Genomic DNA, 27,956 nt, shown 5'->3' on the forward strand with positions numbered 1-27,956 from the left:
CGCGCCAGCAGCGGTTCACAGCCAAGGAGAGCAACGCTCTCGTCACGGCCGTAAAAGAGAGAAGTTACATTGAAATGGAGAAACCCACCCAAATTAACTTCGGTTAATTTGGGTAAATGTGTAAGCTAGATGTATGCTTTTATAATAAATTGTTTATCTATCTATCTATCTATCTATCTATCTATCTATCTATCTATCTATCTATCTATCTATCTATCGTAATAATGTATGATTTGCAAAAATGAAAACTGCTGCTTCTGTGTAGATGAGAGAATCAAAGTGCGCGTTGTGCACACGCTACATTGATTATGGCCAAGCATGCGCCCTTAAAATAGCATATGAATAACATGCGCAACGCGCCACTGACTTTAAACTATTTTTTCCTGGTTAGTGGCGCAATTGTTTTCTAAACCTGCAAAATAGCAAGAAGGACCGTTTGCGCCGGAACACGCCTCCTCTTTGCGCTGAACCGCCCCCGGGAGCGCAAGTGTATTTCTTAGTTAACCGACGTGCTTCTGTGGAGGGAAAAGTCCGCTTTGCGCGGGTGCAAAATAGGAATGATACATGCATCGGTGTACAAAGTCACTTGCGCTGGGTGCAAGATAGGGCCCTCTATGTCATATCATCCTCCTTGACAGGTTGCGTGTTTTGTTAGGCACCTCTGGCATCTCTTTGCAGTATATTTATTTGGGGAAGAACAAATCGGAGGCAACATTAGTACAGCAGGGTGTCCCGCAGGGGTCAGTACTAGGACCTACTTTGTTCTGCATCTATATGTTGCCGCTTGGTGACATTATTAGAAAGTACGGTACGGGGTTTTTCCTTGTTATGCTGATGACATGCAGATCTATGTTAGCTCACTCCCTGATCCAAATCTCGCAATTACAGCTCTTACCGTATGTCTGGAAGAAATAAAGGTATGGATGCATGACAACTATCTTAAGCTTAACAAATCAAAAATGGAACTGTTACTTTTTGGTATGCTGACAGATTTGCACAAACATAACTGTCTAAGTCTGTTTTCTGATTCTGAATTATTGTCTCCAGCATCACAAGTGCGAAATCTAGGTGTTATCTTTGATCCGCATTTGTCATTTGATGCCCATATCAAAATGGTTTCAAAATCTGCATTTTTCCATCTTAAAAATATTGCCAGAATTCAAACTTCTTTATCCCTGTCAGATGCAGAAAGGCTTATTCATGCATTTAATACATTCATATGATAGCACTTTATTGCGTGTAATTCACCTTATTCCGCCCCGCCCACTTTTAATACTTTGCGCTTCCGCAATTTGTCATCCGACTTCCGCTAAACTGACACGGCACATCCGGGTGTAAATCGTAAAGTACACCACAACATTCCGATCGCTTTACATTGTGTTCGTAACACTGTTGGTTAAATTGTTCTATCCTCTTAATCCAATTGTTATGGCAGCCCCTAACTGACCATACAATACTTGACATATTTTACCGTTAGAACAATAGAATTACGTCTAGAAACTAGCGTCCTTTCAGACGGAAGTTGAGGTCCCTCTCAGCCCGAAGTAAGATGACAAAACGAACGTAATGGCGTCACCCTCGTGGAAAATAAGGTGAATACACATGTCATGCACCCTACAACACTAATCCTAACCAAACATATAATACATATTACACACCATTACTAAACCTACCCTAAACCCACCCATGCGTATCATATGCACACAGAAACTCCTTTTCGCGTATAAATTGCACAATAAACACAATGTGTGCTATAGAGACACATTTAGTGTGACCGGGTTGGAATGACATACCAATTTCACAAATTCACGTTTATGTTGTTTACATGCAGATGGTAAAGGCATCGTTTTCAAAACCTTGCACTTTGAAACTCGTTTTCAAAAGCTTGCATTGTCAGGTGTAAATTGAAAATTATGTCCTGAAGTGTCCATTCTTTATTGCACTTTAGTTTTGTTAATTGTTCATTTAAGTTGGCCTATTTATTATATATACAGTTATATATACACTTTTATTCTGGTTTACTGTGTTCACAGAAGCACTGCGGGTGCTTGATGTGTGAATCCTCATGTTCTGTTGTTTATGCTGCTATTTGCACATGTAAATCTACATTTTTTAGGTTTTTGAATTGGTCACAGATAGGGCTGGGTACCGAACTTCGATACTTTTATGGTATCGAAAAAAATACTCCAATTCTATGAGTATCGAAAAATTCTTTATCTTTCGGTGCCAAATTTCGGTTCCATCTGAGCGCGTAAGCGCAAGCTTATCTGTCCTCTCTGCATATTGACAAAGAGCGGAGCTCCGACCCACACACACACGGAGAGGTGCGGACGGATTAAACTGTTTGCAGTTTTGCTGAAGTCACAGAGAGTCACGGTTGGTCTCAAGTGTGGTAACAGTTTTTTAAAACTTCACGCAGACAGCGTTTGCTGCGATATGATATTAATTTAATGGCGAGCAGAAAGCGGTCGCGGTGCTGTTGACGTTACACTTCCTCTTACTAAACAAGCAGCCACAATGGTGTTTTCTCTCCCCTGATGACTGACTGACAGGCAGTCATTTTATTAATGTTAGGCTATGTCTACATTAATCCGGATACATTTGAAAACGGCGTTTTTGTTTATAAACGCTCTCCGTCCACACTAGCGTTTTCTATGGCAAGCCAAGAGGCTCAGAAATACGCCATAGATTAATCGCGTTTAAAGCCAAACGCCGTCAAATACGGCGTTTTAAACCGTATTGGACGCCGCAAAATACGCCGTTGTAATTACAAACGCCGTAAAAGACGCGCGAAATACGTCAATGACGCCGTATTTGACGGCGTTTTAGTGTGCATGGAAAGCGCCGCTTTTTACGCCGTTCATCTCGCCATTTGACGCCGTAAAAAACGCCGTTTTGGTTGCACAGAGCGCGCGCTATTTTACGGCGTTTTGCTTATAATATAATGAGACACGCCCACTGATTTCCACAGCCAGTAAGTTTGAACTGTTCTCTCCCAATCAATGATGAACTGAGTCAGACCAGACGAATTCAGCACGGATCATTTGTGGTAATCCAATTCGTATGCTCCCAAGGAATTATTCATTTTATATATTCAAATAATCCAAGCTAAATAATAAACTGAAATTAAAGAAAATATTAAAGAACATTCAAATCAATAAAGCAAAATTAATAGGATTTTCACATTTTAAAAGGGTGTCACACAGGGCTTAATTTGAGCCGGAACACGCCGGAACATGTGAACATGGGTGACACATGACTTGCGCGCTTGTTGTTCTAGTTGAGATTGCTGTTAGCCTCGATCGTTTCACTCAGGGAAAAAATGTCAAAAAAGACAACAAAGTTTGCTTAACTTTTTCAAATAGCCTACGCTGGCCAGTCAGATCCCAAACAAGCAAAAATAGTTTCCGCTGATCAAGAATGTGGAGACCATGGTGGACACAGCAGTAGTATCGACATAATATCTTGTTATTTCGACATAATAAGGGGACATTCTAATTTGCAATAAGCCACATTAAGCGTTCTCATAATGGTTTTCTATGGGGGGAAAATACTTAACGTGGAATTGCGTTCTGGGCTCATCTGATTTGTTTTGTACATAGCATAGCCCACTTTGTTATGATTTTAGTATCATAATGATTAATAAATGCACGCACAATTATCCGTGAACTTGATTTGAACAAATGCCTTTCAACTTGTGTGTGCAAAATTCAGAATTAAATGAATGTGCAGCAATTTGTACAAATAGAGAGTCTGTAGACCTGTACTGTTGTAGCCATTAAATAAGCACATTTAGTTTAATATTTGTTAAAATATTATAATGTAATTTTTTTCCATTTATGTTGATTTATGAAAAGTGAACAGCACTAGTAAGATAGGATGTGCAATATGAGACATGCAGTGGGCCAGACATGATTTTGACCACTTCATTAAGTTTTGTTTTGTAGAAATCCTTTCTTTAAAGTGAATTTCGTTTTGTATAAATTGTATCTTAATTTTAATCAATTTTTCATCAACCAATTGTCTGGATTTAATGAATAAGCAAATATAATGGACAATATAATCATGGAGGCGCCCGCGCTGTCACTTGCATTGCACGTGAACTGGAGCGCATCTCATCCTAACTTAACGAAACTCAGTGTATGCCTCACACAGACATGAGAAATACATCAAATACACAAAGCTTGAAATGTCTTTAAACGAAATAATTCAAAATTAAAAAAAATAAATTCAGGCTACTCTCTGATTATGTAATCCATTATGTGCATTTCTCGCGCGTTCACTACGAATATGGCGATCGTCAACTTCATCTTTGCAGCAGACAGTCAGAAACACTAGTTTATTAATAAAAATCAATGCACGCGTCACCGGATTTACAAATGCACATCTTGCTTGTTGCACGCACACATATTATGTCGAAATAACGAGATATTATGTTGATATAACATTATTATTAATAATAGCCTACATCTTTTAGAATATTTGATTGTGCTGAATGCTGAATGTTGCGCTTGTTCAATTTAATAAAACTTGAATTGTGATCATTAAAATAACTGAATATTAAATATGTAGTGGCCAAGTTTTGCGCATCTCCCCCTGTCAATGATCTAGCACCCCCTCAGCACATGAGTTAAAAAATCGCTGGCGCCGCCCCTGCAGAGAAGCTACGTAGGCAGTGTAATTATTATTTTTTTTGTTCCGTTACCTCCAACCCCCGTTTTGAGTCGCCGGATTGTTCAGACATTGTATCAGAATTATGGATAGAGTATAGAGTTATGGATGTTATCCTGTTTTTTCTCCGTTCACAGAAGCACTACAGGTGAATAGGCCTACGATGATGAATCCCCCTATTCTGTTGCTGCTATTTTACATGCAGGCTAAAACAAAAAAATATTTTTGGTATTTTTAATGGGTCACAGTCACTTGTTCATTCTAATTTAATTTAATTTTAATTTAACATAATCGTGTCGGTTAATGAATGGAAGATCGCGTCGGTTGAAGGTGGCAGAAAAAAAAAAAAACGAAATGAATCCAGTTTGTTGATCAAAATAAAATAAAATAAAAACATTTCTCATTTCCGTTTAGTTTAAGTTTTTCAACTAATAGTTATATTTTCCTTTATTTCAGGTTTATTTCGATTAGCATTTAAATGTTTTTAATAGTTTTAGTTTTACTTTACTAACCCTGCCTGGGCAAAACATCGACAGAACTGTCAATTTTCCAACTCTTTCAAGCCACGAATTTTTACAAATATTCACGAATTATTTAATGCCGGTCTGGGACACAATATTAGGCCAATCACACTCATCCAGGCCAATTAACCTACAGCTATTGTTGCAAGCATAATTTACATTTCTTTTAAGAATAATGACTCAAATGTGGGAAAGAAATAACTAGGCTATGTTATTTTTTATTAATGAATATAATATGAATAAAACACGAATTTAATTAGCCTACAAAAATCGGAACACTATTTAATTCTGGAAGGAGAAGCTTATAGACCTACCAACAAACCTGCCACATTTTTTAGAAATAGCAAAAAATACATTCGTCTTATTTATTTTTTTCAAATAGGCTAGGCCTATTTAAAACACACAAATTCATAGGGCATTCTATGGGTTATATCAATATTTTGTGTTATTCAGCACTTAGATGGAAATGTGCCGAGTTAAGCCAATACGACCTGGATTATTTTCCTTGTTTAATAACTCCTCATATATGAGCAAGAATTGGATTACCACAAATGATCCGTGCTGAATTCGTCTGGTCTGACTCAGTTCATCATTGATTGGGAGAGAACAGTTCAAACTTACTGGCTGTGGAAATCAGTGGGCGTGTCTCATTATATTATAAGCAAAACGCCGTAAAATAGCGCGCGCTCTGTGCAACCAAAACGGCGTTTTTTACGGCGTCAAATGGCGAGATGAACGGCGTAAAAAGCGGCGCTTTCCATGCACACTAAAACGCCGTCAAATACGGCGTCATTGACGTATTTCGCGCGTCTTTTACGGCGTTTGTAATTACAACGGCGTATTTTGCGGCGTCCAATACGGTTTAAAACGCCGTATTTGACGGCGTTTGGCTTTAAACGCGATTAATCTATGGCGTATTTCTGAGCCTCTTGGCTTGCCATAGTTTTCAGGCGTTTTCGGACGTTTCAGTGTGGATGAGAAACTTTTGAGAAACGCCTGAAAACGCTTAATTCACCTTACTGCGCATGTGTTAATCCCCACCAAAGATCACTGATATGATTCAGATGGAAAAATAAATAATGAAGTTATCGCGCAATTCGTCTGACAGGATAATTTTATTTAGTAAGATATCTCACCATTCACTGATGCGGTCCAGGTCGCACGCAGTCACCGTATGTTTGGTCTAAAACGCAACTGCTCTCATGTATTGCCGCGTTTTCAAATGTATCCACTATGGAGTGCGTTTTCAAAAAAGCTTCATTTTCATTAATAAAAATGCCGTCTCCGTGTGGACGGAAGGCCAAAACGGAGAGAAAAATATACGTTTTGTGGACATGCTAAGTGAGTAGTTTTACCAGATTTTTTATTTTATTTTGATAACTGTTTTGATTCACAATTAAGGTGGAAAATAAAAGCTTTGTGTTTAATGTATTTTTGTTGATGTTGAAATTAATTTTAAAACATATGGTATCGAAAAAAGTATCGTTAGGAATCGGTATCGAAACTGAGGTATCGAAATTGGCACCGGATCGAAAAATTCTGAACGATGCCCAGCCCTAGTCACAGACACCTATCTATTCTAAGTCCATTTAATTCTAATCTAACCTTCAAATCATGTCAGTTAACTGATGATGACTGGTTAACAACCATCAGCTTTCAGTCAGAAAACAAAATGTTAAATGAACATCCCTACTTCATATATTTCAACTGAACCAACTAAAAATGTTCAGTGCAGCAAGTCGACATAACATTTTGAGATTGACCTCCAAAATCTTTACAGTGTGTTTGTGATGGCAAGAAATGTACAAAGCAGCCAAACACGTATCGTTCTTTACCATCCAACTGGGGACGCGAAGTTCATTTTGATTAATAAAATCATTATTCACTGTATAAAGTATGCTTTACGCTATACTAAATATAGGTCACTATAGTGACCTGAAATCGTTACCTTAAAGAGCTATTTCTGTTTGATTAATCCTATAAACCCTAAAGGGACTGCATAACCAAGCATAGAAAGTATCTATGAAGAGAGAAAATAAGCGTTAAATAAGAAAAATAATGTTATGAATGATAAAAGGCGTAATATATAATATACTATATAATATACTATATATATATAGTTACATAATGAAGACAGACTTCACTGCCAGTTCACTTCACTGTTCACACACACACACACACACACACACACACACAGCTCCATTGCAGCCAAGTCCCCTCTTGTATAGATAGAGATCGTTCCGAGAGTCCCCTCTCGGCCAGTGTAGAGCGACATTGGTCTGTTAGTAATATAGATATGTATGTGTGTGTGCAATGACACATAACAATGGCAAGTAAATTGTTAGGGACTGCATAACCAAGCATAGAAAGTAAAAAAATTATATTATGAATGATAAGAGGATATTCTCACCTCTGCTTTTGAACTGTTGCTGCCGGACCGTCTGTATTTTTTACCCCGTTGTAGATTTAAATGGTCTTTCCTCAAGCAATTCAATTCAATTAAGTCTGTCTTTATTTTGTAACTATAGTTACAAAATAAAGACAGACTTAACTGTTCACACACACACACACACACACACAGTTCCATTGCAGGCTATTGCGAGTCCCCTCTTGTATAGGTAGAAATCGTTCAGAGATGATATTCCATCTTGGCATGTTTAAAATATTATTATTTTTTGCATATTTGAAGTTATATTATGAAAAAAGACCTTAAAAGAAAATTGTGTGTTTCATTTTTGTTTCTTCAAAATGACCAGATGCAGCAAGTCAACTCAAAAGTTTTGAATTAGATCTTCAAGAAAGGTCCACTGTTGGATGGTAACGAACGACATATGTTTGGTTGCATTTAAATTGAGCAATATTTCAAACACTGAATATCTCTGTACATCAACATCCTAGAAACAAAGGAAACAGAAAAATAAGGACATGTCTATTGATTTTTTTTAAGAGTAGAAATTATGTTTTAATTAATAGGCAGCCAATACTATCAGTCACATTATTAATATCTTAATAATATAATAATAATTACATTATAATTATGACATTGAGTTGCAGATCCCCTCTTGGCATGTTTTTTTTTTTTATATATAAAAAAATGCATATTTGAAGTTATATTATGAGAAATATAATATAATATATATGGTAACCCTTTATAATAACTGCATCCTATTAATCATTAGTTAAGCATTGGTAAACAGATAAATCATTATTCATAAAGCAGACATTAATAAGCAGTTTATAAATACACCTTTAAACGCTGTATTATTGAGTTAGAAGCATATCTATAATGTGTTTAATAATTGCATTTTCATACTTTATTAAATATTAATTATCAATTTATCATTTCTAAATGAAGTATAGCATTATTTACAAACCAGTTATTTAGGTGTTTACAGTGATTAATAAGATCACTTAGAAAGTGTGAGTAAATATAGTAGATTCAGGGAGTTATAAAGCATTTAGTAGTGGTCAGTTCACTATTTTGCGAGCTCATCTAAAGTGAGGACTAGTTATGCTTTGTAAATAATTTATAAAGGAGATTTAAAGACTCAGTTATCTTCTAAACAGAAAAAGGGAACAAACACACACAGTGATAGAGAACATAGAAATATTAACAGCCTTTAAATCTCCTTTATAAATGCTTTACAAGGCATAACTAGTCCTCACTTTAGATGAGCTCACAAAAACTCGTTTTCAAAAGCTTGCATTGTCAGGCCCCCAAAATGGCATTTTCGTTGAAATGAACGGCCAAAACGTTTTCAGTTTTCAGTTGAAAATGATGTCGTGTAAACAGACCCTAAAGCGTGTATTATTTATTGCACTTTAGTTTTGTTAATTGTTCATTTAAGTTGGCCTATTTATTATATATACAGTTATATATACACTTTTATTCTGGTTTACTGTGTTCACAGAAGCACTGCGGGTGCTTGATGTGTGAATCCTCATGTTCTGTTGTTTATGCTGCTATTTGCACATGTAAATCTAAATTTTTTAGGTATTTGAATCGGTCACAGACTATTCTATTCTAAGTCCATTTAATTCTAATCTAACCTTCAAATCATGTCAGTTAACTGATGATGACTGGTTAACAACCATCAGCTTTCAGTCAGAAAACAAAATGTCAAATAAACATCCCTACTTCATATATTTCAACTGAACCAACTAAAAATGTTCAGTGCAGCAAGTCGACATAACATTTTGAGATTGACCTCCAAAATCTTTACAGTGTGTTTGTGATGGCAAGAAATGTACAAAGCAGCCAAACACGTATCGTTCTTTACCATCCAACTGGGGACGCGAAGTTCATTTTGATTAATAAAATCATTATTCACTGTATAAAGTATGCTTTACGCTATACTAAATATAGGTCACTATAGTGACCTGAAATCGTTACCTTAAAGAGCTATTTCTGTTTGATTAATCCTATAAACCCTAAAGGGACTGCATAACCAAGCATAGAAAGTATCTATGAAGAGAGAAAATAAGCGTTAAATAAGAAAAATTATATTATGAATGAAAATAGGCATAATATATAATTTACTATATATATGTAGTTAAATAATGAAGGCAGACTTCACTGCCAGTTCACTTCACTGTTCACACACACACACACACACACACACACACACAGCTCCATTGCAGCCAAGTCCCCTCTTGTATAGATAGAGATCGTTCCGAGAGTCCCCTCTCGGCCAGTGTAGAGCGACATTGGTCTGTTAGTAATATAGATATGTATGTGTGTGTGCAATGACACATAACAATGGCAAGTAAATTGTTAGGGACTGCATAACCAAGCATAGAAAGTAAAAAAAAATATATTATGAATGATAAGAGGATATTCTCGCCTCTGCTTTTGAACTGTTGCTGCCGGACGGTCTGTATTTTTTACCCCATTGTAGATTTAAATGGTCTTTCCTCAAGCAATTCAATTTTTGATAACTGATGATGTTCGTCATTCTTTTCTTTTTTTTACTATGCATATTGTGATCTCTGATGCCTAGGCCTATAAATATATATATATATATATATTTTTTTTTTTTTTTGCATATTTGAAGTTATATTATGAAAAAAGACCTTAAAATAAAATTTTGTATTTCATTTTTGTTTCTTCAAAATGACCAGATGCAGCAAGTCACCTCAAAAGTTTTGAATTAGATCTTCAAGAAAGGTCCACTGTTGGATGGTAACGAACGACATATGTTTGGTTGCATTTAAATTGAGCAATAATTCAAACACTGACTTTCTCTGTACATCAACATCCTAGAAAAAAAAAAGGAAACAGAAAAAAAATGGCATGTCTATTGATTTTATTAGAGTAGAAATTATGTTTTAATTAATAGGCCACAACAGAGAATGAATTTCTTAAAGCAATAACTTTGCTGTAATGTCCACAACATAACGCTTCTGATGTTTTATAGTGCTTTCATTGAAAGTGTGAAAATGAAAGAAAATGAAAAATATCAAATAATATTCTGTATTATTTATTGGTATGGAACTGCTACTGAGGTACAGACGAAATTATTAAGAAAAGTAGTAACAATAAATTGTTAGGGACTGCATAACCAAGCATAGAAAGTATCTATGAAGAGAGAGCGTTAAATAAGAAAAATAATATTATGAATGATAAGAGGATATTCTCGCCTCTGCTTTTGAACTGTTGCCGTCGGGCCGTCTGTATTTTTTACCCCGTTGTAGATTTAAATGGTCTTTCCTAAAAAAAATCATATTTTTAAATTTTTGATAACTGATAGGTTATATATACAGTATATATATATACACACACACATATATATATATATATATATATATATATATATATATATATATATATATATATATATATATATATATATATGTATGTGTATATATATATATATATATATATATATATATATATGTATGTATATATATATATATATATATATATATATATGTATGTATATATATATGTATATATATATATATATATATATATATATATATATATATACATATATATATATATATATATACATATATATATATATATATATATATATATATATATATATATATATATATATACACATATATATATATGTGTGTATATATATATATATATATAGTTACATAATGAAGGCAGACTTCACTGCCAGTTCACTTCACTGTTCACACACACACAGCTCCATTGCAGGCTATCAAGTCCCCACTAGTATAGATAGAGATCGTTCAGAGTTTCAGGTCCCCACTTGGCATGTTTTTTTAAAAATAAAAAAATGCATATTTGAAGTTATATTATGAAAAAAGAGCTTAAAAGAAAATTTTGTATGTCATTTTTGTTTCTTCAAAATGACCAGAAACACTAGTCCCCTCTTGGCCAGTGTAGAGCGATAGTCCCCTGTTAGTAATATAGACGTGTATGTGTGTGTGTGTGTGTGTGTGTGTGAGCGAGAGAGAGTGTGAGTGTTGTGTGTGTGTGTGTGTGTGTGTGTGTGTGTGTGTGTGTGTGTGTGTGTGTGTGTGTGTGTGTGTGTGTGTGTGTGTGTGAGAGAGCGTGTGTGTGTGTGTGTGTGTGTGTGTGTGTGTGTGTGTGTGTGTGTGTGTGTGTGTGTGTGTGTGTGTGTGTGTGCAACTCTACATTATAGGGTCAAAATATCCCCACAAGATGTCAATATCCGAAATCCTTGTCCTTTAGGGGATTTTTTTTCTTCCAGAAAACAGCTTATAAATCAGACTTTTGTTTTTTGAAAATGTAAAAATGCAGACAGTTTTCTGTGATAGGTAAGGTTAGTCTATAGAGGGGTAGAATACACAGTTTGTTACAGTATAAAAAGCATTATGTCTATGGAAAGTCCCCATAAAACATGAAAAAATAACATTGCTTGGTCTGTTGAAGGCTGGTCTTGTTGAAATGAGAGGCCTGTTGATCAAATCATCCCAGTCTCATCAGCTGGACTGAAAGAAGTTTCAGTGATCTTAGGACACTGAAAACATGGCTCAGAGCAATGGTCACAAGTGACACGACAGTATTGCTGTGTGTCGTGTCCAACAGGACAAACTGGACAGAATTGATGTGAAACATATGCCAACAGTTCATTTCTGTTAAATGATTAGTTCACTTAGTTAAAAATGAAAATTCTGTCATCATTTACTCACTCTCGAGTTGTTTCAAACCAGTTTCTTTCTTCTGCTGAACACAAAAGAAGATATTTTGAAGAATGTTGATGGTAGCTATTGACTTCCATAGTATTTTTTTTCTACTAAGGAAGTCAATGGGGTCCATCCACTGTCTGGTTATTGACATTCTTCAAAATATATTCTTTTGTGTTCATCAGAAGAAAGAAATTCATACAGGATTGAAACAGTTTGAGGGTGAGTAAATGATTTTCAGTTTTGGGTGAACTATATCCCTTTAATGAAAGATGCAGACATGTGTTTGGCCTCTTCAAAAAGCAAGGAACAAGACAGTATTGCACTATTGCATTGCACTATGAGCGGAGTAAAGTTAAGTCTCTGTTATACTGCCACCATGTCTTTATTAGTTATTTGTAACATTACAGAATTAATTAATTTACATATTGCATTTTTTTTCCTTGCATTACTTTTACTTTTATACTTTAAGTAGTTTTGAAACCAGTACTTTTATACTTTTACTTGAGTAAAAAGCTTGAGTTGATACTTCAACTTTTACAGAAGTATTTTTAAACCCTAGTATCTATACTTTTACTTGAGTAATGAATGTGAATACATTTGACACCTCTGTATATATATATATATATATATATATATATATATATATATATATATAAATGACGGAAATCATTACATTTCTTTTCTACGCAAATGAGTGAGTCGATCGCGCGGGCGCGGGCGCGGCCGACAAGTGTTTTGTGAGTGTATTGCCCTCCCTCCCTGTTAATGTTAATTAGTTTGGTCTACTCCATTGCGTATCTTGAAACACGCCCCCTTTCACGTCCTGGAACACACCAACCCAGATAGCAATGAGTCGGCGGACCCCCACCGTCGGTGCTCCGGCGGCAGTAGAAGCGGCATAATGGCGACATCGCAAACACGTTGGACAGCGCACCGCCGGCGGCAGCCGCTTTTTAAAAGCGGCAGCCGCCTTCCTACCGCCTTCCTACCGCCTTCGTTCCGCGGCCGGCCCGCGGGCCAACCACCGTTCCGTCGCCTTTATATTGAAGGCGGCCCTTCCGTGGTTTTCGAGCAATCTGCCGCCGCTTATTCTGGCTATATATATATGTGACAGGTGGATAATCTGGAGTGTTTGTTTTGGTTCAGTGGAATGGGGTAACTCTAAGTGGTTGCGTATATTTTAATTGGCAAGGCACGCCCACTGGCGTTGAACTGCAGCCGGATAGTGAGAACACCTGTGCGGCACAATTATAGATGGTGCGTTAGGTTCTAGGGCATGATAAAAAGCCTGTTTAAGCGGAGCATTGGGATTCCTCTCTGTGTGGTGCCCAGTAATAGGATACTAGGGGTGGGCAAAAAAATCGATTCACATATGAATCGCGATTCAAACGTTACCGATTCAAAATCGATTCATAGAATTCCAAAAATCGATTCTTGTTTTTTTTTTTTTTTTTTTTTTTTTTTTAAATATACATTTTTTGGTATTGTCCTGAAATCAAATGAGTTTAGCTTGCCATTCCCATAGATGGCGCTGCATCGAATTCACACTTACGCCTGCACACTCTTGTCATAGCCAAAAGAAGAAGTGCAGCAGAAGCGAAGCGGAGCAGAAGGAAGGCTGGCTGGCTGGCTGGCTTTGTGGCATGTCTGTTTTTATTTCGGCTCCCATGTTAACAGGTTAGAGCTTGCACACAGCCTGCGTGACACGCGCGTCTCAGGTGTGGCCCGAGTCGTGCGGAAAACGTGTGCATGCTAGAAATAGAACCGACGCCTATTTTTCTCGCGACACGCAAGCGTGTTGAAAGCGTTTCCAGGCAAAATAGAATGTTTATATGTCATTTTGACACGAATATTCATATTAATAAATGACATTTTGATGTTTGAAAGTCTAGGTTTTGACATAAATGCAGATATAATGTAGGCTTATTGTATTTTTTTTTATCGATTTTCAAAAATTGCACCTGTCAATACAGAACGAAATATTCTGTAGCCTATTTTGCCGTCAATAGCCTACTCCTTAAACTACATTTAGCAGTATTGTTTGTTTAATCTGACTACAGCACTTTAAAGCTAAATGTAAAAAAGAAAAGAAAAAAAAAAGTATTTAAGTTTTAATTTAAACTTGAATTAAATGTATTCGAAAGCTGGCCAAAGCTTGGCACTTTGCACTGTTTAGTTGCAAAAGTTTTTATGAAGACAAAGTAATATCAAACTTCATTTAATTTGTTATTTATTTTCTTTTAAATTGTATGTCTACTGCAATCACACAGGAAAAAGTCAACTACATTTACATACTGTGAATCGTTTTTTGAATCGAGAATCGTTTTTGAATCGAAAATCGATTTTGAATCGAATCTTGAGACAAAAAATCGGTATCGAATCGAATCGTGAAATTTTCTGAATCGTGCACCCCTATAGGATACCGGTGTATTTTGCTTTGCATCTTCTGGAAGGTGTGTGCGTGAAGTGGCAAGTGCAGGGAGTATAACGTTTGCTTTAACTTAATTCCCCTACGAGGTGCGGCCCAGGAGCGCTAGCTGCTGTTCTCTTTCGATACTACCATTGGTGAAATTGATTCGCTGTCCCGTTCGCCTGACTGACGCGGAGTGCTTTGGACTACGGTTCCGACCGCGCTCGTTGTGAGCTCTGCTCGCATATGAAAGGTCATGCTACTGCGCTCTGGGAGCTGTTATATCCATTTACTATGCTGGTAGCGGAGTCTATTTAGCGTCACTTGAACGATCTTAAATATTAGTTTGAATGAGGAAGTGCAATTTCATTGTGACTGTTTGTCATTTCTTTTCTTTTTGTTTTCTGGTTTGTTTGCTGTTTATAAATCTAATTGCCAGTTTGCCTCTATTTGACCACAGCAAGAACTGCGATAGTGAAGCTTAACCGAAGGGGGGAGTGTATTTTCCTTCTTTTTGTATTTGTTTTATTTTTGGGTGTCACCGGCTTTAAATATTGTTTTCTCACAGGTTTGCTGTGTGGGTTGTCCTTTCTGTGAAAGTGAGCTAATTGTGGTCTCTTGTTTAATGTGGGTAATTAATTGGTAAACTGTGAATGAGACCTATTAGATGTTTTTAATTAAATAATTTTCCTGTGAGCAATAAATATTGTACTTTTGTAAGTCACGTCTCTGTCTTTGATACAAACCGAACCAGCAGGGTCCTTCTCATTGTGGTAATTCATTTGGTTTAAATTTCCTTTTAGTGGTATTTTTAATTATTATTTACTTTCCTGGGTTGAGAGGTAACCCAGGTGGCGTAGTCGGAGTTAATAATTTAGCCAAAGGTTACAAATTGGCGTAGTCGGCAGGATTTCATTTTGTGTGTGAAGCAGAGACGTGACTGTTATTTTTGTTTGAGATACCAATTTATTTTTTTATTTTTACTTATTGTTTGGAACAGCAGCTAGCGCATTAGAATATTGTATTGTACTTTCCTCTCCTGTGTTTTTTTGTTTTGTGTTTTGTGTTTGTTTATTATTTAGATATTCACTATGGAGGAGGAGATGCAACAATTGCGAGATATGGTAGCCCAACTCAAGGCTGATAATGAACACCTGCGACAAGAACGCTTAGTGGTTCAGGCAGGTCCGAGTGTTGCGCCCTCTGAATCTAATCAAAGGGGGGCAGGGTTGGACATGGGCTCAAGATCCTCCTCCAATGGTAATTCAGTGGTGACTGAAAGGTTGATTTATGTTCCTAGAGAGAGGAAATGTCCTGTTTTTAGGGGCCGCACCGGAATTTCTTTGGCTGATTGGCTAGAGGAAGTGAAGGCCAGCATGCGTGTTCGCCATTTATCTAATTTTGATAAAGCACATTTCCTGTATGACCATTTAGAGGGGGAAGCTAGGGAAGAAATCAAATTTAGACCTAGTGATGACCGGGAAGACCCAGATAAAGTTATTGAAATACTTACTGAGCTGTATGGCTGCCCAGATTCATATATTGTTTTGCAGGAGAATTTCTTCTCTCGACGACAGCTAGAGGGGGAGACACTCCAGGAATTTCCACATGCCCTTCTTGGCTTAATGTCAAAAGTAATTAAAAATGCTCCAAATGGTATGCCCAATTCTGAGGTCTTGTTGCGTGACCAATTCGTAGAGTATGTTCTGGATTCTGCCCTTCGCAGGGAATTAAAGCAGTTTGTACGCCAACACTCTAGGGCGACTTTACTTGATGTCAGAGGGGAAGCCATCAGATGGGAAAGGGAGGGTATGTTGAGGGGTACTGGGGGTCGTAGTTTGTCAACCTCTTCTACTTATGGGCAGCAGTATGGGGTTTATGGGGCTGCGCCAGCTTCCACAAACTCTGAATTATCGGAGCTAAAAGAGATGCTCAAAAAGCAACAAGAACAGCTTGATCAGTTAACCCGTAATATGACTTTGCTTCAAAATGCCCCAAGAAGTCTCCCTTTTTCCCCAACGCCCTTTAATAGGGGTTCAGTTATCTGTAGGAAGTGCCAACAGCCTGGTCATTTTGCCCGTGAATGTAGTTCCCAAAGTTTGTCACCGAGGGTTAATCCCCCCCCCTTCACGTCACCCTCAGCCAGTAGTGCCAAGATCCCAGTCCACTGTTACCTTTCAGGAAAACTAGAATCTTCTGTGCTCCCGAGCCACAGTTCAGAAGGTTATGTGTTTGGCTCAGATACTGTTTTTCCCCCTGTAGAGCACATGGCCCCGTTATTATCACCATGCCCCCATGTGACGGTTAGTGTGGGTGGGGTGTTAGTTCCCTGCTTGTTAGACACCGGTTCAATGGTGTCAACAGTGACGGAAAGTTTTTATTTGCAGAACTTTGAACCGTGGGGTGCGGAAAAACTCCACTCATGTCACTGGTTGCAGCTTAAGGCGGCCAATGGTCTAGATATTCCATATATTGGCTATTTAGAGTTGGATGTGGAAGTTTTTGGCAAAGTGATTCCTAAACGTGGGGTGCTCATAGTTAAAGATTCTTCAGGTACTCCTACTAAGGTCTCCGGTATTTTGGGCATGAATGTCATTCGAGAATGTTACCACGAATTGTTTGGGCAGTATGGACCGACTCTTTTTGAAACCGCTTTAGTGCAGCATGCCCCTGACTCTTGGCAACAAGCCTTACAAAAGTGTCATCAAGCTCAAGTTCATGCCCCTTTGGACTCTTCAGCCCGCGTACGGGTTCGAGGGGGCAGGTGTATTTGTGTACCAGGTGGCACCCTGAAGTTTATTCCGGCGACTTGTTCCCAGCAGCATACTGGATCGACTGTAGTATTTGAGCCTTCTGGTGGTGGGCTAGCAGCCGGTCTTTTGACTTCCCCTGCCATTGTTAGGGTAGTTCGTGGACAGGTTTATGTTCCAGTCATTAATGTGGGAGTAGTGGATGTTAACCTTTATGCACGAACGGTTCTTGGTACTATCAGCCCTGTAACTGTGGTGAGTTTACCACAAGGTGTAGAGGATGTTCCCTTGCGCTTGCAGGCCACCGTATCTTCCCAAATGACTGTAGGTCTTCTACAAGACAAGATAGATTCTCTTGATCTGTCTCCGATGACCCCTGAAGAACAGTGTCAAGTCAGGGCTTTATTGTCCAGGTATTCTTCTGTGTTTTCGACGCATGATAGTGATCTGGGCTGTACTACGTTGATCACACATGAGATTCCCTTGATTGATGAGGTTCCTGTTAGGCAGCGGTATAGACGCATTCCTCCATCAGAATATGAGGCCGTTAAGGCTCATATCAATCAGTTGTTGGAAACTAAGATTATAAGAGAAAGTAGCAGCCCCTATGCTTCTCCCATTGTCCTGGTGAAGAAAAAGGATGGTAGCCTGCGACTGTGTGTTGACTATCGTCAACTTAACAGTAAGACCAGAAAAGATTCGTTTCCTTTACCAAGAATTGAGGAATCCTTGGATGCTCTTGCAGGTGCCAGGTGGTTCACCACAATGGACCTTGCTAGTGGCTACAATCAGGTCCCTGTGGTTGAAAAGGACAGACCGAAGACTGCCTTCTGCACACCTTTTGGGCTATATGAGTGGAATAGGATGGCCTTCGGCCTGTGCAATGCACCTAGCACATTTCAGAGATTGATGGAGCGTATGTTTGGCTCGCAACATTTCCAATCGTTGTTGCTGTATTTGGACGATGTTATTGTCTTCTCCTCCACCGTGTCTGAACATTTGCAACGGCTGGAGGTGGTCCTGAAGCGTCTACAACAAGAGGGATTAAAGGCCAAATTGGAGAAGTGCTCGTTTCTTCAGTCTGAGGTGAACTACCTGGGCCATTTGATTACTGCCCAAGGAGTGGCTACTGATCCAAAGAAAATTGAGGCAGTTGCTAATTGGCAGCCCCCCCAGCAGGTTTCAGAACTTCGGTCATTTCTGGGCTTCGCAAGCTATTACAGGCGATTCGTGGAGTCTTTTGCCAAAATGGCTGCCCCACTTCATCGCCTGGTAGCTGCCCTGACTGGAGCTAACCGGAAGAGCCCAGCCCGTTCTTGCAAGGAGGCCTGGACAGAGGAGTGTCAGCAGAGCTTTGATACGCTGAAGCAACGGTTGGTGAGTGCTCCAGTGCTGGCTTATGCTGACTTCTCCTTGCCATTTATCTTAGAAGTGGATGCCAGTTATAGCGGATTGGGAGCCGTCCTGTCACAGGAACAGGAGGGCAGAGTTCGACCAGTAGCCTATGCTAGTCGCGGCTTAAGGCCTTCGGAGAGGAACATGTCCAATTATAGTTCCATGAAACTTGAATTTCTTGCCCTTAAATGGGCAATGAGCGAGAAGTTCCGGGAGTATTTACTTGGACACAAGTGTGTGGTATATACGGACAATAATCCCCTGAGTTACCTCAATACTGCTAAACTCTGCGCTTTAGAACAGAGATGGGCTGCCCAACTCGCCGCTTTTGACTTCAGCATCAAGTATCGCTCTGGACGGAGTAATCGTAACGCTGATGCCCTCTCGCGACAGCATCCCGCTGGACCTGTGCTTGAGGCTATGATTCCAGGAAGTTCCCTGCCAGAGCCCCTCCAACAAGTCGCTTCTATTAGACCCATGAGAGGGGTACAAGCATCCATTACCGCTTTCCCTGGCTATTCTTCTACGGATTTATACAGGCTACAGGAAGCAGATGCAGCATTGGGAGTATTCCTGAAGTTATGGAAAAGAGGGAAATACCCTTCACCTGAGGAGCGGCGAGAGCTGTGTGCAGATGCGGGTAAACTCCTGAAACAGTGGAAGCGTTTACAGGTGAAGGATGGCGTAGTGTATCGTCAGTGTTACCATTCCCAGGGCGGTGAGGCCTTCCTTCAACTGTTGCTCCCGACATCGTTAAAGACTATGGTGATGCAGCAACTTCATGATGAGCACGGCCATCAGGGAGTGGAGCGTACAACCGAGCTGGTGCGACAAAGGTGTTTCTGGCCAGGTATGAGTGAGGATGTGAAACGTTGGTGCCAGCAATGTGAACGATGTACTGTTGCTAAGGATGTCTTCCCTCGAGTGCAGACATATATGGGTCATTTGTTGGCTTCAAGGCCTAACCAAATTCTGGCCATCGACTTCACTTTGATTGAGCCATCCCAGAATGGAATGGAGAATGTTCTCGTGCTGACAGATGTGTTTTCCAAGTACACCCAAGCTGTGCCTACCCGTGACCAGAGAGCATCTACGGTGGCAACGGTTTTGGCGAATGAATGGTTCTACAAGTTTGGAGTTCCTGGTCGCATCCACTCGGACCAGGGGAGGAATTTTGAAAGCACTCTTATCCAACAGTTGTGTGCCTTGTATGGCATTGAACGGAGTCGGACCACCCCAGCCCATCCTACTGGAAATGGCCAATGTGAGCGATTCAATCGCACGCTGCACAATCTGCTGCGTACTCTGCCTTCCTGTAAGAAGAAGAACTGGGCAGCCTATCTCCCTCAAGTGGTTTTTTCGTATAACACTACTCCACACCAGTCTACAGGTGAATCCCCATATTTCTTAATGTTTGGGCAAGACCCACAGTTGCCTGTTGATTTCCTCTTGGGCAGAATTGATGCACCGACTCACGGCAGTGTCCACGATTGGATTAATGATCACCAAGCAAGACTTCAGGTGGCCTTTGATGGAGCTAGAAGTCGCATGAAGGCTGCAGCGGACTGTAGGAAAGAGCGACATGATCGGAGAGTACAGGATGAGCCTTTGAGTCAAGGTCAGCTGGTGTATTTGCGGGACCTTTGTGTGCGAGGCCGGGCAAAGATCCAAGATTGCTGGAGTTCTGTTCCTTATAAAGTGCTGCGAGCCCCGACACCTGGGGGGTCAGTGTATACTATTGCTCCTGTTGAGGATTTGAAGAAAGTTAGACACGTGCACCGTACTCTGCTAAGAGTCCAACCGACCGGCCAGAATGTGGCAGAACCCTTTAATTCTTTCCTTGTCGAGTCTGATCAATCATCGGAGGACTCTGGGGAGGATGATGCACTGGATACCTGGCTGGTGGTGCCGTCAGAGCAAGAAGTCCCTCCCCCGACGACGGTACCCTTCACTGTTCATTCACCCCCACGTGGTGTCCCTCTTCTGCCTCAACCTCTTGAGGGTGCCTCCACATCATCTAGTACAGTTCTTGAGCCTCCTCTGGTCCATGGTCATTTGCCTAGTGATCCCTCTGTGACCTCTGAAGATAGCACCATTATGGTAGGAGCACCATTACGTCGGACCACCCGAACAACTGCAGGCTACCATTCCAATGTCCATCATTTGCCAGAGACAATGGGGGGCGGAGGAGGTCTTGTGAATTCTCAAGTAACTGTTAGTAACAATTTTTCCACTCTTTTTAGGCCCTGGAGCTAGTATCGTCGGGTCGCCGGATTTAAAACCAGGGGGTAGAATGTGACAGGTGGATAATCTGGAGTGTTTGTTTTGGTTCAGTGGAATGGGGTAACTCTAAGTGGTTGCGTATATTTTAATTGGCAAGGCACGCCCACTGGCGTTGAACTGCAGCCGGATAGTGAGAACACCTGTGCGGCACAATTATAGATGGTGCGTTAGGTTCTAGGGCATGATAAAAAGCCTGTTTAAGCGGAGCATTGGGATTCCTCTCTGTGTGGTGCCCAGTAATAGGATACCGGTGTATTTTGCTTTGCATCTTCTGGAAGGTGTGTGCGTGAAGTGGCAAGTGCAGGGAGTATAACGTTCGCTTTAACTTAATTCCCCTACGAGGTGCGGCCCAGGAGCGCTAGCTGCTGTTCTCTTTTGATACTACCATTGGTGAAATTGATTCGCTGTCCCGTTCGCCTGACTGACGCGGAGTGCTTTGGACTACGGTTCCGACCGCGCTCGTTGTGAGCTCTGCTCGCATATGAAAGGTCATGCTACTGCGCTCTGGGAGCTGTTATATCCATTTACTATGCTGGTAGCGGAGTCTATTTAGCGTCACTTGAACGATCTTAAATATTAGTTTTAATGAGGAAGTGCAATTTCATTGTGACTGTTTGTCATTTCTTTTCTTTTTGTTTTCTGGTGTGTTTGCTGTGTGGGTTGTCCTTTCTGTGAAAGTGAGCTAATTGTGGTCTCTTGTTTAATGTGGGTAACTAATTGGTAAACTGTGAATGAGACCTATTAGATGTTTTTAATTAAATAATTTTCCTGTGAGCAATAAATATTGTACTTTTGTAAGTCACGTCTCTGTCTTTGATACAAACCGAACCAGCAGGGTCCTTCTCATTGTGGTAATTCATTTGGTTTAAATTTCCTTTTAGTGGTATTTTTAATTATTATTTACTTTCCTGGGTTGAGAGGTAACCCAGGTGGCGTAGTCGGAGTTAATAATTTAGCCAAAGGTTACATATATATAATATTTAATATTTATAGCATGCAGTTTATCAAGAATAATGATTGCTCAAACCAGACAAATATCCATTTGGCATTTTTATTCCACATTTCAAAGTACAGTAACTGTCATTTAAACAAGATGTGTCAGATCACTGAAACATAACAGAAAAATAAATAAATCAATATACTAACATGCAGGTTTCTAATTATTCATCATTCAAAAAGAGAAACCGACGCTGCAGATACACAAACCGTGAACAAAGCAGTGCGTGCTTACTGTTTTGAATATCAATCCTGCTAAACACTTTTTTTTATTCCACTCTGCTCATGTTAATATTGAAATAATCGCCAAGGAACACTCAGGTAAGATGATGTGACATTAAAACAGCCTTCTATCTGTGTCGTTTTGACTTCTTTGCTCGCTGTTTTGCTATTATTATTGTGCACTGACTTGTTCACTAACCTGAACAGCCAGTCAGAGTTCCCTCTTACACCGAAGGCGCGACGCCGATTCAACATGTCGAATCGGCCGAAAAAAAGCCGACGAGGACCAATTTCAGTCGACGGTGCGGAACACACTGAGAAAACTTAGTCGGTTGGTGTGTTCCAGGCTTAAACTGAGAGAGAGAGATTGATCCGTTACATCGAATTTCTCTGAGCAGATAATTATTATAATTGTCCATGGATGAAAAGGGGAAGAAAAGAAAAGGTGGAGCTGAAAAGTTACGCTTTAAAAAAAGCATTTGAGGTAGATGCTGTGAAATGCTTTAAATTAACATATACATTTGGCGCGAAGAGTAGCAGTTCAGCAGGCTCTGACGGCTCTAGCTCCCCCTGACTAGCTGATATTCTGTCTTGATAGTTTTATATTAATAATGTTGTGTGTCTTAATGTTCTTCTGTTTGTTTCCCTTTGTTTTACAAATATGACCTAATATATGTTGTTACTTAAAATAAATGTTTAAATAGCATTTATTTTTGTATTGTGTTATATTTTTATCCTATAAGTGGTGTTAAAAATTATTATGCACATTAATGTGCCAATGTGTTATGATGTGGGATGTGGTGGGCTGCTGTAGGCCAGAAAGTCCAGGGCCACTTTTTGGTCCCAGTCCGCCCCTGCACATTCCGACGCAGCGTGAGTTCCCTCAATAGGGAACATAAAAGGGTATGTGCTATGATCAATTAAAAAAAGAATTACTGTCAAATAGAAATAAAGAAAATAAGATCAAATAATCAAACTACAAGCAACAGCCAAAAATACAATAGAGCAAATATGCAAATAAAATAGCATTGCATATTTCACTATATAAATTAAAGGTTAATCCTTCAAATTAAAGTTACAAAAAGCTATTAAGTCAAGAGCAGTGAGTGATTTCCTTGTATTTTGTTGTTTGATTAACATTAAAAACACAGCTGTTACCTGTAACAATAACTATCAACCTGCTGTCACTTTAAGGCATAATGCACAGATTCAGTACACTGAAACGGATACACATTCGTTTTCTTTCTCGACTGTTTACGTTCACTTAAGACATAACCTACTGTATTTGTTAGGATACTCACCAAGACAGGCATGTTGACATAGCTTACTTTTTGTGTGAATTTGTCTGTTAAAGCGCAAGACTTGAAAGAGAACTCAATATTTGCGCACTTCGGATGAGTGTGCACACAAATCTTCTCACAGCGCGTGCGAGTTCTCTTTCGTGTCTTCTTGCTGTTGAATGTTTAAATTGGCAAGGCTCAAAAACACGCACAAATGAGTTTAGTTAAAAAACAGATTGCAACGTGCGCAGTTTCAGTCTCACCAGCGCTCGTGCTCTTACAACACCCGGGTGATAATCAGGGATGTAGTGGAGGCTAAACGCACGTAAACGCCGTTTACGCACCTCCCAAAATTCGGAAATAGCGTTTGCCCACCTCCAAAGTGCGTTTATCCACCTCAAATTGCGTTTATCCACCTCTAAATTTCACGTTATTTGAGCGGACTTTGCTTTTCCAGTGCGTGATCGCCGATCGGTACATGATTCGAGCATTTGGGCCGTTAATGACAGAGCAGAACGTTGAGCAGAGAGCGCAGCGCGCCGACACACACACACACACACACACACACACACACACACACACACGGAACAAAGAGAACGGCACACACGGAGCAGAAAACACACGCTCGTTACTATACAAGCTGCGCGAGAATTAAACCTGATCGCAGCCGCAACAGAAAATCATTAAAACTAGACAAAAAAAATTTTTTTTTTTTTTTTAAACAATTCATTACATGCAGCTGGTTTAATGTAATGAGCATGTCAAAACCCAACTGTACAAGACATTCAGAGGGAATCAAGCCTGCACCAGGTTAAAGACTTTTCCCTCTACAGGGAAACACTGATCCACATTTTTCTGATAGACCAAACAACTAATCAATTAATCGAGGAAATATTCAACAGATTCATCGACTATGAAAATAACCCCAAATCCCTATCATTATGTTCAAGTGCATTGGAAGCCCTGGGTATAAGCCTCCCTCTCTATCTCTCTTAAATATTTTTGTTCTCTCTGTTTTGTCATTTAGTAAACTTTATAGATTTCAACCATATTATTCCTTCTTGAGTCTCTTTAACAAGAACTTCGATTAATGTATGAATTGAATAGTGATTTTGTGACCTATGATGAGGGAACAACCAGTGATACCCTTGGTAGTACCATCAAATGATAGCCTATAGCGATGTCATCAGGATACACATACACCGGTAGGCAGTGGCCCACCTTACCGGGTGATCAAGTTGTGGTCCACCAGAATTTATAGTTTACCCACCTCTTTTTTTACCACTACACCACTGGTGATAATGGTGTAAATGACTGGTTATACAGAGCATATTGCACTCGCATTTAAAGTCCGCGTGAACCGGAAGTTGCTAATGACTTTTCTCCAGTGTTGTGACGTATTTCCAAGTGAAACGGAATATTGAACAGAGGGCAGAGTTTTACTTTAGCGCTCCTCCTCTCCATCTCTGCTCATAACAGACTAACGGTTTGAGGGGAGTGGTTAAGCGTTTTTCAACCCAAGCTGTCAAGCCTATGTCATCAGAGAGGGACCGCCATTCCAGACCGGAAGTAACTTTTCAGACTTTGATTAAAGATTACCACGGCAAACAATTTTTTTCTGTGTATTAACTTGCACGGATTAATTGTTCTCCACAAGACTAGTATTATGCGCTAACAAAGTAAATAGGGTCAATTTTGATTTCATGTCGACTTTAACAAAGTTTACAAATGGTGACTGTGTTGTACACATTTTTGATCAATCGCTGTTAGAAGCCAGAATGTGTATCGATCGAAAGAAACATACATTAGCTGAACTCTGTCTGTCTGTTTTACGTGTTGATATTTTCAACAAACCATGTTATATATAGGCAGCATGTCGAACCGTGGGTGGAGAACCGTACGGTTTGATTTTTTAAAGAGAACCGTTATTCCCCTACAGTAGGTCACACATGTGGCAACAGGGTTATATAATGAGGTGTTGATAATCATAGACTGCAGGACATTAAAGTGTACAAAACACTTTGTGTGTGCTTTAGATGAAAGGCCTGCTTGTGTTACATGTGGTGTGTGTGTGTGTTTTTTTCTTTCTTTTTTTCTGTTTTTCACACTTCAGAGGCACTTGTAGTGGGGCGTCACTGTTTTAAGCAGGTCAGTTTCGTAATACAGAGATTGTCTTTCTTGTACTTCATGCTCCAGCCAATCTGCAACTTTACATTCAGTTTAAGATTACATCAGTATAGGGCGTGTGTAACATAATGAGACGGTCCATTTTTACATCTGAATACAGTCTTTTCATTTACTGTAATCAAGTAAATCCATAAAGAGCTTTGTTAATATAAAGAGGTGAAAAGAAATGTATTCAGTCAACCAGTAAAAGGAAGAGAAGAAGATTTATTGGAGCGACTATCTTTGTTTGTACAGGACATAACAACGTTATTTTTTATTCAAGAAAGTCTGTAAGTAAATATTAGATTTTTTTTTCTTCACCTTAATGCACTTAAATTTAGGATTATTTATCTTTTTTGTTTGATTTTGTTAAACAGCTTTTGAGGTCAAAATTTTTTGAGTATGTCTTGGAAGTGGATCACATATGATATCTACTGTACATAAACATGCTATAGACCTGCATTATAATAAACAAATAATAAGTATTGTGTGAAAAACTAGACTTGTATCATTTTATTTGAATTTGATGCATATAATCATCATTATTATTATTTATTTTAATATTTTTGTCCCTATAGATGAAAAAAATGTCCCTACAGCATTTTTTTATTCTACTGTTTTACCTTTCAAAGTGTAAGTTACTATTTTGTGTTCTGTTAACTTAGACCACTAGACTAAATTAGTAGCTAGACTTCATAGTTTTTCATTTTCTTCATAGTACTTCATGAAGAAACCAAATCTACAGCAGGCAAAACTTACTGTCCTCTTACTCATTCTTTAGGCAGCTCAGATAATGCAGACGTCGTGGCTCAGAATCATCTGAAGATTGTTCAAGCTGGAGACAGTGTTACCTTCACCTGTATTTTACCAAGAGAGTCAAGAACCAGTGTTGTTTGGGTCAAACGAAGAGTCGGAGAGAAACCCCTTCCAATTGTTTCATCATATCAACGTTTACCTGTCATCTTTGAAAATGGCTTTGACAAACATAAACGCTTTTTTGTAACAAAAGACGAGAGCAGTTTTAATCTGAGCATCACAAATACAGAAGAATCAGACACAGGAACATACTTCTGTGTTGTATATGTTTATAATTTCCAATTGGGGGAGAGCACTGATCTCATTGTTAAAGGTAAGCAGAATATTCACTTAAATCTGACTGTGCTAGATAGACGTTGTGTCTGGTCAAACAAGCGTTATGTTATTGTTATTTCTTTTCAGATGGACAGCTGAGCATTGACTCAGAGCATCAGAGACCTGAGACAGATCCAGATCATCCAGAAGAGTCTGCAGCGGCCCTGCAGTGTGCCGTCGTCACTCAGAGCTGTGCAGGAGAACACAACGTCTACTGGTTCAGACATGAATCTGGAGAATCTCCTCCAGGAATCATTTACACTCAGGAACGCAGGAACGCTCAGTGTGAGAGGAGATCTGATGGGAACTCTACCACACACAAATGTGTCTACAACCTGCCCAAGAACATCAGTCACTATGATGCTGGGATTTATTACTGCGCTGTGGCCACATGTGGAGAGATACTGATTGGAGAAGGAAGAAAAGTAGATTCACCAGGGCCAGGTATCCACTGAATTTGCTACATAAATAAAAATAGAAAATTGTGTGGGCTCATGGTGTTGTTGCATCACTAATATCTTTTAAAAATAAGTTATTTTTAATTTCTGCAGATACACCATGGAGTACAATTGCCCTAGTTTTAGCAGCTTCAAACAGTTTATCAGTGATTGTGATCATAATTCTGGGCTCACAGTTGTGCAAACACCAGCAGAAAGGTAAGATTTACATGCTTTATTTAACTCTAGTATTCAAAGCAATGTCTATAAGTTTCAGTGCAGATGTAACATATACGTTCTTGTTTACTCAAGACGGGATCCCATATATTGTGCTTGATAAATCAATGGTAAGATTTTTCCTTTTCCTATCTCATCTTTATTTGATTGCTTTCAGACTCGGCTTTGTTTGCTTTATGCCAATATACCTTTACAGATAAAATGTGAAACTGCATAATGTCTGCATGAAGTTTTAATCGGTTTTGGTTTTTCCAATTTAAATTTTAATTGTGTTGTATGTTCATAATCAAAATATTTGAATCTATGCATCATTATAACTGTGGTTC

General features: G+C 39.1%; 2 protein-coding genes across 2 annotated transcripts in view; both read left to right on the forward strand.

The window, feature by feature from the left end:
* LOC309488163 (uncharacterized protein) overlaps positions 1 to 27,956 on the forward strand; it is a 120,662-nt gene that overhangs the window by 92,577 nt on the left and 129 nt on the right. The window contains exons 9-12 of the mRNA XM_082156229.1: positions 26,607 to 26,954; positions 27,044 to 27,400; positions 27,508 to 27,612; positions 27,706 to 27,740. Of these exons, the coding sequence (XP_082012355.1) occupies positions 26,607 to 26,954; positions 27,044 to 27,400; positions 27,508 to 27,612; positions 27,706 to 27,740 (845 nt within the window). The remainder of the gene's footprint in view (positions 1 to 26,606; positions 26,955 to 27,043; positions 27,401 to 27,507; positions 27,613 to 27,705; positions 27,741 to 27,956) is intronic.
* Positions 1 to 27,956, forward strand: part of LOC309488272 (uncharacterized protein) — a 99,585-nt gene that overhangs the window by 41,899 nt on the left and 29,730 nt on the right. The gene's annotated exons all lie outside the window — the stretch shown is intronic.

The sequence above is a fragment of the Leuciscus leuciscus genome, assembly GCF_965113295.1.
Source record: "Leuciscus leuciscus genome assembly, chromosome: 2".
Classification (NCBI taxonomy): domain Eukaryota; kingdom Metazoa; phylum Chordata; class Actinopteri; order Cypriniformes; family Leuciscidae; genus Leuciscus; species Leuciscus leuciscus.